We start from the raw sequence: 13811 nt of genomic DNA, 5'->3' as shown, positions 1-13811 counted from the left end.
GTCCTTTGAGTGCGAACAAAGGTATACAGGTTAGGCCTGGAAGAGGGGTGTTTCAATGTACCTCCGCACCGTGCTATTATTGGAGACGTTCCTTTATTGGAGACTGTTCCATTATTATTTCAACCTCATTTCAGAGGCTTGTTGCCATGTTTCCCTCTACAAAGCTGGCAAGGACCTAAACCAACTCACACTCGATTTCGCTGAGGATATTACCATTGTTCGTGATTTCCTGGCTGCACGAGGTCTCTGCCTCAATCCGGACAATACTCAGTTCATAATCTTCAGGTCGAAGTCCACACCTTTGACCCCTGACGTCAGCCTTCAACTGAACAACACCTCAATTGCCCCTTTGCCTGAAGTGAAGTATCTTGGAATCGTTTTGGATGAACACCTTACTTTTGGTGCCCACATCGCCCACCTTGAGCGCAAGATTGGAAACAAGATCGCTGTGTTCAGGAAGATACGACACCAACTCACGGAGCACGCCAAGAAAACATTCTACATAATTATCGTCCATCCAATCAGTTCTCGAGTATGGGTCGAATGCGTTTGCTCACTGCCTTCGTGAGGGTCAATATGAGCGCCTGGTTCGCTTGAGTAGACGTGCCTTGCGCACGGTGTTCAACCTCACTCGCTTCAACAGCATCAGTGCACTACAAAAACGCAACCATTTACTCCCACTGGCCGCTCGGTATCAGCTCAGACTTTTTGTTCTTATTTTTCGTTCACTAAATGATCTAGCAAGCCCCCTACTCTCTAGTTGTTTTTCGTTGCGCAGTGCATCGTCACACACAAACTCGCGCACACGCTCTCAAGTTTCTAAAGCCCTTACTCTTCCCGCTGCTTTAAATCGGTATGGTCTTTTTTCTCTTAGTTTTCTAGGCTCAGATCGTTGGAACTCTCTACCTGCTGACATTCGCCTTTGCACATCTGTTTCTCGCTTCCGTTACCTTGTATTGGCACATTTAGGGTACCCTGTAAGAAGGCCTTAGGCCTGTGGGGATTGCCCTATCAAAAATTTAATAATAATTATAATAATAATGCCAAATTCATGTCAGACACACACATTTCAGGGTTTTTTCGCCGGTACAGATAATGAATTTACACAGTGTGCTTGACTGAGCACTTTATTTTTTGAATGCTGACCCAAGGTGTTCTATTATTGGAGACGTGCTATTATTGGAGACTGTGCTTATATTAGAGATAATACGGTATATAAGTGGTGCTCTTCAGGCACAATCTTCCTCAGCCTACTCAAGCTCAACTGATGAGGCGTGAATTCCCCGAAACACTGTATATTGAGCAGGGAGTGGTGCTTTCTTACCGGTTTGCCGAGTGGACGGTTCGATGGACTTCTCGTGTGCTCTGGATGGTAGTCGTGAGTCAGTCAAGTGAGAATTCAAGTCGGCAGGAACTGAAAGCGCGAGCTCCCATGTAGGGAGCAACACCCCAAGTATCGCCGAAGTCGCACCAACCTCCTCTTCTTCATAAAGTAACTAATGTTAGTCATGTCATACATAGGGGCCAAACTGACTTCTTGAGAAAGCCTACCGAATCTGGCTCCCATGCCATGGAGATTACTAGTAGATCTACAGACAGTTGAGAGGAGTATTGCTATTACTCTCCCTCGCCTCGGCTTGGTTGAGCACTCTTTCTTGTTAGTCAAAGTTATCTGCCCTCGTGCAAAGCTTGGTGTGTTTCACTGACAGTAACTGACGAGCCTACCGATCGGAACAGCTAGCTGTCCGGAGATTGAGACAGTAGAGAAGAGATTAGCTCAGCGTAGATCTGAATTACACGTGTACATCTCCGAATACTATTGGAATAGTCTGGTAGATCTACAGCACTGAGTCTGACGAGCAGTTGCCTTTGACTTATTCAATATTCTTTGAGTAGATTGAGTAGACCCTGTCCATGCCATGGACGGACGGTCGGTAGACCCTGGCCATGCCATTACATGCCTAGTGTGCTAGTGGTAGACCAGGTAAACCCTGGCCTGGCACGTCGGTTGGCAATACTACTAGTACTACCCCTCTATGGGCACGGACCATGCCCCATATCCATGCCATGGTCTACCCGGTACTGGCGGTAGATCTACGTAGATGCTGCGTGGTGCCGCATGCGCATAACTATGCAGTGGTGGTGGCTTGCTGGGCCATGGGATGGGACCCAGCAAGCCACCACCGTACCAGGCATTGGTAGCCCTCTCTACGGCATTGCCATTGCCGGCATTGGCATTGACATGATGTAGACCATGGTAGACGGCATTATCATAGACATACTCACAAGTCACATAGGCTGCGGAAGCCATCCAGTACAGCTGTTAAAAAACTCGGCGACGAAGAACGCTTCGTATCGACGCCCTGGACTGAATTCGGCACGTCCAACAAACGGAATAGTGTTCTCTGATATATTCTCTACGTGCTGGGTATGGTCGCGTTTAGTTGGAAGCTCAGTGCATCACCACTTTCGATTTTGAGACTTGGCCGATGGACTATGTCGCCATGGTCACTCGGGGTCTGTGGTCGGCATCGCTCCTGGCCTGGGCTGAAGCTAGCCTAGGCTAAAGACAGTAAAAATTTAAATACGAGTTGAGAACGATGCTATTTTTAACGTAGAAATAAGAGCTTGATAATGAAAGGCAGGAGAAAATGCGGACAAATGCGGATAGATCAAAGAATTGGCATAAATTGGTAAAGTTCGTCATTTTTACAATCATTGTAGTGTAGATGCTGGGATCGGAGCTGAGATTAGTCTTGGCAGTAACACTAACAGATTGCCGAGTGTGCTAGATCAATAGAATAGAGAGCGACGAAGGCTGCCCTGTACATCGACTTCAGCAAGTCACTCTCGTGCCAATGGCTGCTTTGCATTTACTGGTATTGTAATACGGCTGGCATTCAGCGTCTCTCGTAGTGAATGTCGAGCAAGAGTATTCTGCTTACATACCGGGCATAGCTTCGGACAACAGTGCCCAGCGATGAAGCCATACACTAGCGCACCCTTTGCTCAGTATCTGCTAGCGGTCATCGCAACACCCCTGCTAATACTGCTACAAGTGAATGTTTGGGAGGCTACCGGCCAAGAAGGAGGTGGTACCGGTAAGGTGCTCACACACATGGCTGCATTCCCTGGCAATGTCATGGACCTCGCCGATCCGAAAACCATCAGCCTGCCTCGCCTGGACGGCGTACATGTATGTAACGGTGGTTTCTGCACGCATGCCAGCATGTGTAATACAAAACAGCAGAGTTTCTCTATGCTCACTGCATACTTAGTACAGTAAACCCTGTGACTAACGACCACCCCTTGGGGCCAGAGAAAGCGGTCTTTAGTGCCAGGTGGTCCTTAGTTAGAGGTTTGCAGCGCACAACCGTAATATTTATAAGAATGTGAGACCGTCCGTGCCGGGTGAAGTGGTCTGTAGTACCAGGCTGGTCGCTAGTCACGGTGGTCTTTAGTTACAGGTTTTACTGTACTTGCTACCTGCAAGGCTGTGTGAACTACAATATTCTATATCTACTGTGATGCCAGTTTAGTAGTTCCAGCATTCCACTCCCGCTTTGGATGACTTGAGCATCCACAACCATGTCAACATACACGACTTTGTGCAATGTCTGTAAATCATGCCACTTGAGTGTTCTGCTCCCAAATTAATACATGTCCAATTCAGCAGGTTGGGGGGGGGGGGGGGCTGTTTTATGGGGTACTGGGGAACCAGGTATAGGTCTGCTAAAGTTGACACATTTTCGTTAGGTGCACATGCTCCGCTGCAGCTAATCCAGCAATTCTGCAAATCACGAAAACAGCCTTCGATGGTCTATTCACGGCATTCGAGAAACGTTACCAAAATGTTGGCCTGGGGGATCATCAGAACAGAGAAGAAACAAGCAGTGAGGTGGATCTACTTGTAGTATACACACAACGACAACATTGTGCATGTACATCAGGTGAAAATGCTACACCAATGTTACTCAAGCTACAGTCAACTTCGCTAATAACGACTGCGGATGTAACGACAATTCGCGAATAACGACATAATTTTCATACCCAGAGCAAAGTCCCATCCAACTGTAGTACATACAATGGGACTTCGGGTATAACGACACTTTGCGAATAAGGACACCTTTTTGATGCCCCGCCGAGTGTCGTTATAAGCGAAGTTGACTGTATGCACTAACAATATTGCACTGAGTCGATCACTGTGATGCACTAGCGTTATGATGTAGCTAGACTGGCGTATGAACAAGAGCCGGCGACGGTGCTAACCAAGTCGAATGCTAGAACATGAATACTTCATAACACCGTTCACACGAACAATAACAGCTAGTCAGTCAAAGTGTAGCATGGTAGGTGCACATACAATGTATCATCTCTTCTTCACACTCCAGTCTCACCACATACCGTATTTTTGGGTGGTAATACTGGCTGAGGCGCTTAGTAGTTTGCGAATCCAAAATTTTCACCCAATTTGAAAAAAATCCACACAACCGGACAGGTGTTCCCCAGCTAGACGTTTAAAAACTATCTATGGTCGCCCATTCACTGCATCCATGTTTTCCCCGTGCCAGGCCACGAGTTCCCAATTTACTGTGGGTCGCAGCACGGCTGGAAAAATCCTTCCGCTTCCAAGCAGGACTAGAACCCGGTACCCTCTGTTTCTCAATCATGGTCTTAGACCATCCCGCTATGCCTGCCTGCATGGATGCAGTGAATGGGATTTTCGGTCTTTGACCACATGCTGGTGAGCTGATCTACTCATCTCCCACCGCTTTAGGAGCTGCATCTGCGCCTTGATCCTTGAAGGGTGGTGGCGTTCCTACGGATGCGGAAAACTCGGCCTCTATATAGATAAAACCGAGTCTGACGCGAACCGTGAATTTTTTTATTTTTATGGTCGCCCTTTAAACTAACATGGCTTTCCATTCAGTTGGTACATGTAGATGGTCCTTGGTCCTTTTTTCTTTTCTATAAATTTATCCTTGGCTCTCCATCCGAGTCCATTTGTACATGGGTGTGTTGTATGTTTCTTTCTGTTGTGTTTCCTTACCGGCAACACAGGTAGGGCACGCGCGGAGCATACGCGTACCTAGCTTGAACCCGGACGGCAGCCATGCAGGCTCCCGCACAAGAACACTGGTAATGAGGACTATCAGCATGACTCCGTTAGTGTTTGGTAAGCCACGGCCAGCAGGGCACACAGCTGCCATACGTACTCAGGGGCGTCGGAAGGTATTTTAGTGTGGTACGGTCAGCCATCTGAAGTACAATTTACTCGTGTGGGAGGGGTGGCTGAGCCGAAATATTTGACAATTTATAGCCCAGATGAGTGTATTTTATTAATTCACGGGGTACCTGGGGAAAAATGTGGTACAGTCTATACCATAGTGACTGTACCGTGTCCAACGCCCCTGGTACTACAACGTAACGAATGTAGCAGTACGAAATAGGGACCACTGGAATCGGTACTCCACTCGGCCACGAAAATCAGTGGTCGGATTTCAGTTGCCGCCGCTGTAGTACGCTATACTGCTGTACGGCATTGCCAGTTCATGTTGCCATGTCGTCACACGCAGGCGCATGGATGCACGGATGCACGTAACCATGCACATGCACACACAAACACACACACACACACACACACTGTGACACACACACACTGTGACACACACACTGTGACACACACACGCGCACGCACAATGATGATGTTGTATTTGATGGAAGAACGAACATTGATTTTGTATGTACTGGGTTAACTTATGAGCTGATGAACATACATTTATCACTTTGTGATGAAATCTGATTAAAACCTGGCATGTATATAGTCCTTTGATTGAGTGGAAATTGAACCTATATATGCTATCTTGTTATCTACTTCTGAGCTGTACTGGTGAGCCCTATAGCAGAGAGAAGTAGATGCTGTCCTCAGATATGAGTCATCCAGCCATTGATATTGCAGGCAGCTCGAAAGAGTGCTCGATCAACGAATGTACAGAGCAATATACGCATACCGAAGGCGTTGACAGCTAGACAGACCGACGCTTTCGGTATGTGTAAATAATATGCATCCATCCCCGGGGCTTCACAACTGTCCCTCACACATTGTAGCTTCACCTTCCCTCTTCTCTTCCTTGGCGATCCCCTTTCTACTTCTCATCCGGCATCATCCTCCATTACCACCACCAGGAGCAGCATTGCTGACAGAATAGCTACCACTTCGATGGACACACAACGAGGGATAGGCATTTTTGAGAAATAGATCTTTTCCTTCTTTTCCTCCCATTTGCTTTCTCTCTCCCCTCCTGCCAATGAATATTGTTCTTGAATGACGTCATTAAGAGTTTTCTTTTCCTTGCTGCATCCTCTCCGTTTATGTGCCAGAAATTGAACACTTTCTCACCTCGCATGAGTGCAAGTTGTTTCGTGACAATGCGAAAGGCACAGGGTTGGAGGAAGTCGTCTTGTCCACTGACGGAAATCCCGAAGTCCTTGAGGACCACACGCGGGATGATGTTCTCAGTGATCGACTAGCTGAAATCGACTCGGATGGAAACGAGCAGATCACTTTGCATGAGGTACTTCCGTCTTTATGTGATGGATGTGTGCTTGGAGTTACAGTCAGTGTGACATTGATCTTAAATCGATGGTTGAATCTGAAATTGTGGATCTACACGATGTTTGTTTTGATGGTTTGGTACTTGTTGTAACGGCTAGTAATCTTGCTAACTGTTACTGTGACTTTTCCAAGTCCTACTGATATACCTTGTCAAATCACATGCCCTGTAGTAAGTAGTCTTGGTGGAGGCTGACTAGAATGCGTTGAATTCGTAGCTTGTTGTCAGTGGTGTTTCATTATTTGAATAGGGATTGAAAATATGTTCTTTCGTCAGAAGGGTAAGCAGCAGCTTTTGGCCGGAGAGCGCAGGTGGTGGAGTCACAAGTTGAACCAAATCAATTTTTCTAGGGCAAACACAAGAGCACGACATTTGTTAGAGTACTATTGGGAATCGGGTTCAAAGTTCTTTTTTTCAAAAAATGTTGGTGAGACTTTTCACTGTACTTTCTTCACTACTTGCTCACATCCTCCTCCTCATCCTCCAGCTTTCTTCTCCCCATAGCAAATCTCCTCTTCATTCAGCTGTTCCTGCAGGTGCTTTTGTCATCCCCCCCCCCCCATCCAGTTCTCTCCGGTCCAGTTTGTTCTTTTCACTTTTTCCTCAGGGCCTACTTCATGAATATATTTTTTGCGTCTGTCTTCCCGGCTTGTGCAGCTGCAAATGTCATTCCAGGAAGCGTTGGAGACTACAATGCCTCTCGACGAGATCGAGATCATGTAAGGCATCTGACGATTGTGTCGTTAATTGTGAGTTGTCGTAATACTCGAAGTCGTCAATCACGTGGTTACCTGCAATACATTGTATCCTTTGGATGTACCCTGTGCATGCAGGATCAACTCTCTGGAGGTAGATAGCAACAATGATGGTAAGAGCAGGACACCCGCACTCTAGCCATGCATGTACTCATATCACTTTCCCTGGTACCAGCCCTGCAGCACAGCCACTTACACACCAGTGTTGGCAAGATTGTCCCCTAGCTTACTTCGATAGTGGCTGTTTCCGGGAATCCCACTCCGTCATCCCTCCATAATGATTGCTCTCCTGGCGTGGGCACTCTTAGAGCTCACAGTCTAAATCAGTCCAAGTCTTCTCAGTTCTTGCACATACTCAAGCTGGCCATGGGTCTTTCCATTCCTGGGTGCTGGTTGCTTCAGTCATGATACTTCCCTAATCCCTCATGATGTTTTCTACGCCATGCACAATCCTACCTTTCTGCCTTGATGTCGGCATTCAGTACAGATCAGCATGCTGGAATAATGTGTAAGAGTCGTAACATTTATCTGGAAACGGATTTCATCATTTTTGTCCGATTGTGACTGTCTGTTTCCTGATTATATGTGTTGTGAGATTGTGGCATGACTGAGCATTGGGTAGCACTGCCATCAACATGTTTTCATTACACAGGAACTGTGTGAAGAATCGTTCAGAAGTTTGACTAAAGATCATTGCGCTGTGTTCCGTGTGAATTCCACCCTTCTCCCAGGCATTCTAGATATTGCAGAGTTCCGTGCAGCCAATGTGCCGGCCGTGATCAGTTATGTGAGGAACTACCACAACACTGTGCCGGGAAGTCGGCGTCGCTTCCTGCACCAAGCGACGTTCGAGGAGCATGAGGATGAAAACTGGCTGAGCAATGTGCGCAAGCGGTGAGTGCATTTCCCTGAGGAATGTCTCTGTCGTTGGGCCCTCGGTGTGTGTTTGGTAAGCCGGTTTGAACATTGGCCTCCCAAACAGTTGTGTGGGCAGGTTCGATTTCCGGCACTGGAGAAAATGACCACCCGAAGATTCACCTAGGCTTAACTCCCTACCTGGTTGGTACTGAGTGGCGCGTGTCTGTGTGTGTGTTGGGGGGGGGGGGGGGTGACAACAGTACCTGCAGGAACAGCTAAATGAAGAGGAGAATTGCTGTGGGGAGAAGAAAGCTGGAGGATCAGAAGGAGGATGTGAACAAAAAGTGAAGACAGTACAGTGAAAAAGTCTCACCAACATTTTTTGAAAAAAAACCTTGACCGGCTATCACCTCAGACAAAGCCTCGGACCCAGATGATTCGATGACTCAGTGGCCCAATGGCATCAGACTCGACCGGAAGGGATCCGCACTGATGCTGGGTAATGAGTAAATATTACCGTATTTTCCGGGGTATAAGCCGCACTTTTTTTTGCTAAAAATCGGACCAAAATCGCCCCTGCGGCTTATACACCGAATATGCTTGCGCGAATGAATGCTTAGCATACATCAGTATGCATGCTGACGTCATGTGACATGTCATTCGACTCAGCTTCGCGCCTGTGTTGCTATCCCGGCACTTTTAGTGCATCAGTGGCAGCGAGACTGAAGATAGTGCAGATGACATGGAGTGATCTGTAGTCAACACAGCAATACACCAACATCTCTGCAGCAACCTGTGGTGCACTAACACTTCATAATCTGATCTCACATGGTATTTAGCTCCATAACCATAATAAATTTGTAGAAAGGCCATTTGTCAATGAGTGTGAAAAATCTTGGTTTGTGGGTGCGGCTTATACTCCGAATACCAACTTTTAGTCAATATTTTGCCTCAAAAAGGGGGGTGCGGCTTATACCCCGGTGCGGATTATACCCCGGAAAATACGGTACCACGGAGAAAAAGGCAAACCGATTATCATCTATTGGCCTGGGCAGAAATATTTCCTGCCCCAACCGAGACATGTTGCCAGTGATGTGAGTAGCCGCAGAAAAATAGATTGTTGTCACTGAGCGAAGCTGCAGAATCCACTAGTCGTAGTCCGAGTGGAGGTTGACTTGACCAAAGTTCGCAAGTACATGTTACATGCCATCATATCAGGATTGAATGGTCATACTTGAAGTAGTTGTACAGCTTTTTCGAAGTCATGATAGGATGCCTCTGGTTAATGCAAGAAATGCTGTAAGCTAAACGTACTTTGTGAATGGCGATTGTTCTGATGGTTCCGGACTAGTTCCTACGAACCAGTTCACAGTCAATCAAGAGGCCTGCCTTTGAGCTTGTTGTATGTGATGGTCACGCGTGAAGTTTATTTTCATTGTTTGCCTTACTTCTGCCGCTGCTATCAACTACTGCTGCTACAACTGCTGATTTGTATTGATGTTATCCGCAGCAACTCTGGTTAATGATCATTGTCGGATGCATGACCCCCGTATAATTTGTTCATGCGGGCAATATGCGACCTGTTCATATTCTTATTATTCTTATTATTATTATCCACAGCATTGCCAAGGTGACTGAAATCCCCGAGTCGTTTGTGAAGAAAAGTGAGCCGGTTCAAGTTATTCGCTACACGTCCGGTGGATTTGCTCAATGTCACCTTGACAGCGCCGACCCGTTTCAGAGCAGCAGCAGCGGCGGCGGCAATGCGGATGGTCAGGAAGAGGAAGAGCAGGCTGATGGTGATGGTGATGGTGCCGGAGAAGGACGCGGGGGACTGGCATGCTGTACCTTCTACAGCGACCAGGCCGCGCAGTTTGCGAGCTGCCGAAAATGCAGGTTTGTACTGTCAGTGAACTTGAGTACTATCACAGTCTATCAGATTGCCAATTGCATTGCAATTCAAAATCCACTCTATCTGCAGGATATGTACACTTAGACGCAGCTTCCAATTGCCCGCCATGCAAAGAGTTTTCTTCGTAAAAATAAAAAAATAAAAAAATTCTGATTCGACTACCAATTGCCCAGATTTGCTGGAGACTGTGATTGAAAATGAACACGCACCGCATCAGAACGCAGCCTAAGTCCGAGCTACACCCAATTCGGGATGAAGCCCTGGAGTCCCTGTTTATCACTACTGTTTCCCGTCACCAAGTGAATGGTACATCCCTGCAGTTATCGTTAAAGCCTGAGCTAATACGAGTGAACCTCTCTGGACAGTCTTTTTCATGACCTTCATGTACGTCCTGAAGAGGTTTGACTGTATTCTGTTGTTCTGACCCCCCCCCCCTCCAACTTATATCAAGTTTTAATGTATTCTCATTGTGCTGTATTCCGTTGTTCTGACGCCGCCCCCCCCCCCCCCCCCCTCCCCAATTTATATCAGGTCAGGTTTTAATGTATTCCCATTGTGCTGTATTCTGTTGTTCTGATGCTGCCCCCCCCCCTTTCCCAACTTAAATCAGGTATGCCACTGTTCTCATGTACCTCACTGATGTGGCGGACGGCGGCCAGACCGCATTCCCTGCCGCCAACGTCACCGACATCAACGTGAACGAGTCACGGAGAGAGGTAAGCCCGGCACTGCGTGCATGGGAGTCCCGATAATAGGGAGGTTAAGATGCACGTTATTTCCGACGTGACGCGCAATTTCACGTCAAATTTGGTGTAAAACTCCGAATTTTGACATGAACTGCAGGTCACTCGTGTTGTTTTTCGATGCGCGAGCCAAATAACGCGAGCTGAACTTTCGCGTCACGTCAGAAATAACGTGCATGTTAACCTCTCTGATGTACTGAGCTGCTGGCGACTGCTGCATGTCCAGGCCCTGTTGACTGCGTGTGCATCAGGAGCGTCCGGGGAAGGTGTTTCAGGCTGGTACGGTCAGCCATTGCTGTAGGTGCTATTTCGGGGCAATCCATTAAAAAATCTCATAATTTAGAGCTAATAATCATAGATACTGGCAAGAGTAGATAAACAAGAGTGTGCAACTCCGGATCTCTCCTGCACAATCTGCAGATACCCCCGCCCACGGCGGAATTTTTTGTTGACGTCACCTTTTTTCAGAAGAACGCGCATTTTGCAGCAGAGCAGTGTGAGAGCACGTGCTGGGCACCGACTTTGTAGTGCAAATGCGGCCAAGTGCACGAGGGAAAACTTTCCGAAAGACTCATAGCGCGTGCGTCGTCGAAAAGATTACGTCAACAAAAAATTCCGCCGTGGGCCAACCCATCCGCGAGTTGCACACTCTTGTTTATCTACTCTTGATACTGGAAAAAGAAAGGACAAAATGTTACGAGTTATGACTAACTGTCCACCAGCGTAACCAGATCATAATACACAGCCCTAATGATCTGGTCACGCTGGTGGACAGTTAGTCATAACTCGTAACGTGTTGTCCTTTCTTTCTATCCATGATTACTTTGGCTCAACATCCGAGTTTCAATAACCGTAGCATTACATTTAAGAATGGGAGCTAGCGATGGAAAGTGGTACAATCAATTCCGCTGTGACCGGAGCGTGTCCGGCGTCCCTGGTATGTATGGCAAGTGCAGGTATGTTGGTAGTAGTGATGCTGCCGCATAGGTACTGTAAAAGCAGACATTTTCGGTGCTGTAATATTTTCGGTATTCTCCAAAATCAGCGGTTCGGCGGAGGAAATTTTCGGTAAACCCGTTTTCCAGGTAAGTGTACTAGTACTAGTACCGAAATTTTCGGTGCATTTTATTTTCTGTAAAAATTTCGGCACCGAAGTTACCGAAAATAAAACACCACTGAAAAGTTCTGCTTTTGCAGTAGACCTGCATATACACCGCACATAGAAAATGAAGGTGACGATGACGTTAAAAACTTCTCTGGCCGTGAAAAAGGACTGAGGCAATCCCTTGAATTTGAAATGTGTGACCTGTCATCTGCCGGCATTTTACGACTCCCTGCTGTAATTGTAATCCTGTTCGGATGTCAATACAAATCCGGGAAGTAGTTCAATGACATGCATGGCCGCAGGCTGCAATCGTCTTCGCTATGATGCCATCTCATTTTCTGTGTGTGTTTGTGTGTATGTGTGTGTGTGTGTGTGTGTGTGTGTGTGTGTGTGTGTGTGTGTGTGTGCGCGGGCGTGCGTGTGTGTGTGTGTGTGTGTGTGTGTGTGTGTTTGTGTGTGTGTGTGTGTGTGTGTGTGTGTGTGTGTGTGTGTCATGCAGGAGTTTACATCCATGACTGGCAGGCACAACCTGGTGGAGAACTGTGGAGGACTAACAGTGAAGCCGGAGCGTGGCAAAGCCCTTCTCTGGTACAGTCACCTGGCTCCGGATTTGTCCGACGTCTCGAAAAACATCAACAACAACGTCGGCCCCCTTGATCACAGCACTCTGCGTGGCAGCTGCCAGGTGCACCGCGGCGACAAGTGGGTCGTTAACAACTGGATCAACTATGAGTTCTACCACGGTAGTCCACCAGACGGCTATGGTAGCACCTGGGGCATGGAAGCCGACGCCCCCAAGCCGCCGAGTCCGGCGCGTCAAATCTTCCAGGCTATCATCAGTGGTGAGCAGGAGCGGATGGAGGGGAGTCAAGAAAAGAACAGCGACACGCGCGACCAACCCCGTTCTCGCCCAAAGTCTCCCGCCGGCTCCCCGGATCGTGGTGATCGGACCGCGGGCGAAGAGCATTTGCATCAAGAACATGATGAATTATGACGAACATGCTGTGAGTGACGGACTGACTCTGAACAGTAATATTTATGTACATCTAGCTCAAACACTGTTCACTAGAACTGGAAGTCCATACTTTGGGTAATATCTATTCTGCGGCAACAAGCAGTAATATAAAACAGTATTGTTTCCCGGCTCAGTGATCATGATGAGTTGATCGTACATGACTTAAAGAAGCGTGTAAACTGCACATGCAGTACTAGTACAGAGCCGACGATTGATTATAACCAAACGGACCTAACCCCTCGGGGCAGACGCTGTTCCGAAATTTATCTTCTGGACAAACAAATTTTGCACTGCCAGTGTACTGGTGCATGTTTGGAGACACTCGGCTGTACCTAATGTTATACAATTCCAGTTTCCACAACATAATAAGAATCATTGTCGGTGTTTAGTAAGGATGGCGTAACTCCTCTGTAGCCTTGTCATGATTTTAATTTCTATCGCCCACAGCCGCACAGAGTCCTCAGTGGCTACACAAAATGAAAACCTCTCCAAATCTCTCCAAAACAAACTTCAAATTCTATCCAAATTTTCGCCTTCAGGGATATGTTATTATCGTTATTATTGTCGTTATTGTTGTTACCGCATCATTCAGGACCGCCGGAAGCCGTTTCTGATTGGTCCGGTAGTATCATCACCTTTCATACTTTGTGTACGATACGGCGGGTCCACGTGACCTCAGTAGGAAACGTGTACCGGTATTGGTGGCCAAAAGTGTGGTCCAGTAATATCCTGACCAACCGGACCGGTTCCGGCGGGCCTGTCATTTCATACAGAATTATGAAGTCGCACAACTGAATCTACTGGAGCAT

At 47.2% G+C, this 13811-nt stretch overlaps 1 protein-coding gene across 1 annotated transcript; it reads left to right on the top strand.

Moving 5' to 3' along the window:
* Positions 1-2624: 2624 nt before the first annotated feature.
* On the top strand, positions 2625-13798 carry LOC135822936 (transmembrane prolyl 4-hydroxylase-like). The gene is made up of 9 exons (XM_065335776.1): positions 2625-3196; positions 5062-5176; positions 6382-6575; positions 7272-7333; positions 7448-7482; positions 8101-8263; positions 9848-10123; positions 10750-10855; positions 12487-13798. The coding sequence occupies exons 1-9, from the start codon at positions 2981-2983 to the stop codon at positions 12979-12981; spliced, it is 1662 nt and encodes a 553-aa protein (XP_065191848.1). The 5' UTR covers positions 2625-2980; the 3' UTR covers positions 12982-13798.
* The last annotated feature ends 13 nt before the right edge of the window (positions 13799-13811 follow it).

The sequence above is a fragment of the Sycon ciliatum genome, chromosome 8 (assembly GCF_964019385.1).
Source record: "Sycon ciliatum chromosome 8, ocSycCili1.1, whole genome shotgun sequence".
NCBI lineage: Eukaryota > Metazoa > Porifera > Calcarea > Leucosolenida > Sycettidae > Sycon > Sycon ciliatum.
This window is presented reverse-complemented; position numbering and strand designations above follow the sequence as displayed.

Coding starts and splice junctions, on each gene's coding strand:
- LOC135822936 (XM_065335776.1), top strand. CDS start 2,981: ATGAAGCCATACACTAGCGCACCCTTTGCTCAGTATCTGCTAGCGGTC. Junction 7,334..7,447: donor CTCGACGAGATCGAGATCAT/GTAAGGCATCTG, acceptor CTGTGCATGCAG/GATCAACTCTCTGGAGGTAG. Junction 10,856..12,486: donor TGAACGAGTCACGGAGAGAG/GTAAGCCCGGCA, acceptor TGTGTCATGCAG/GAGTTTACATCCATGACTGG.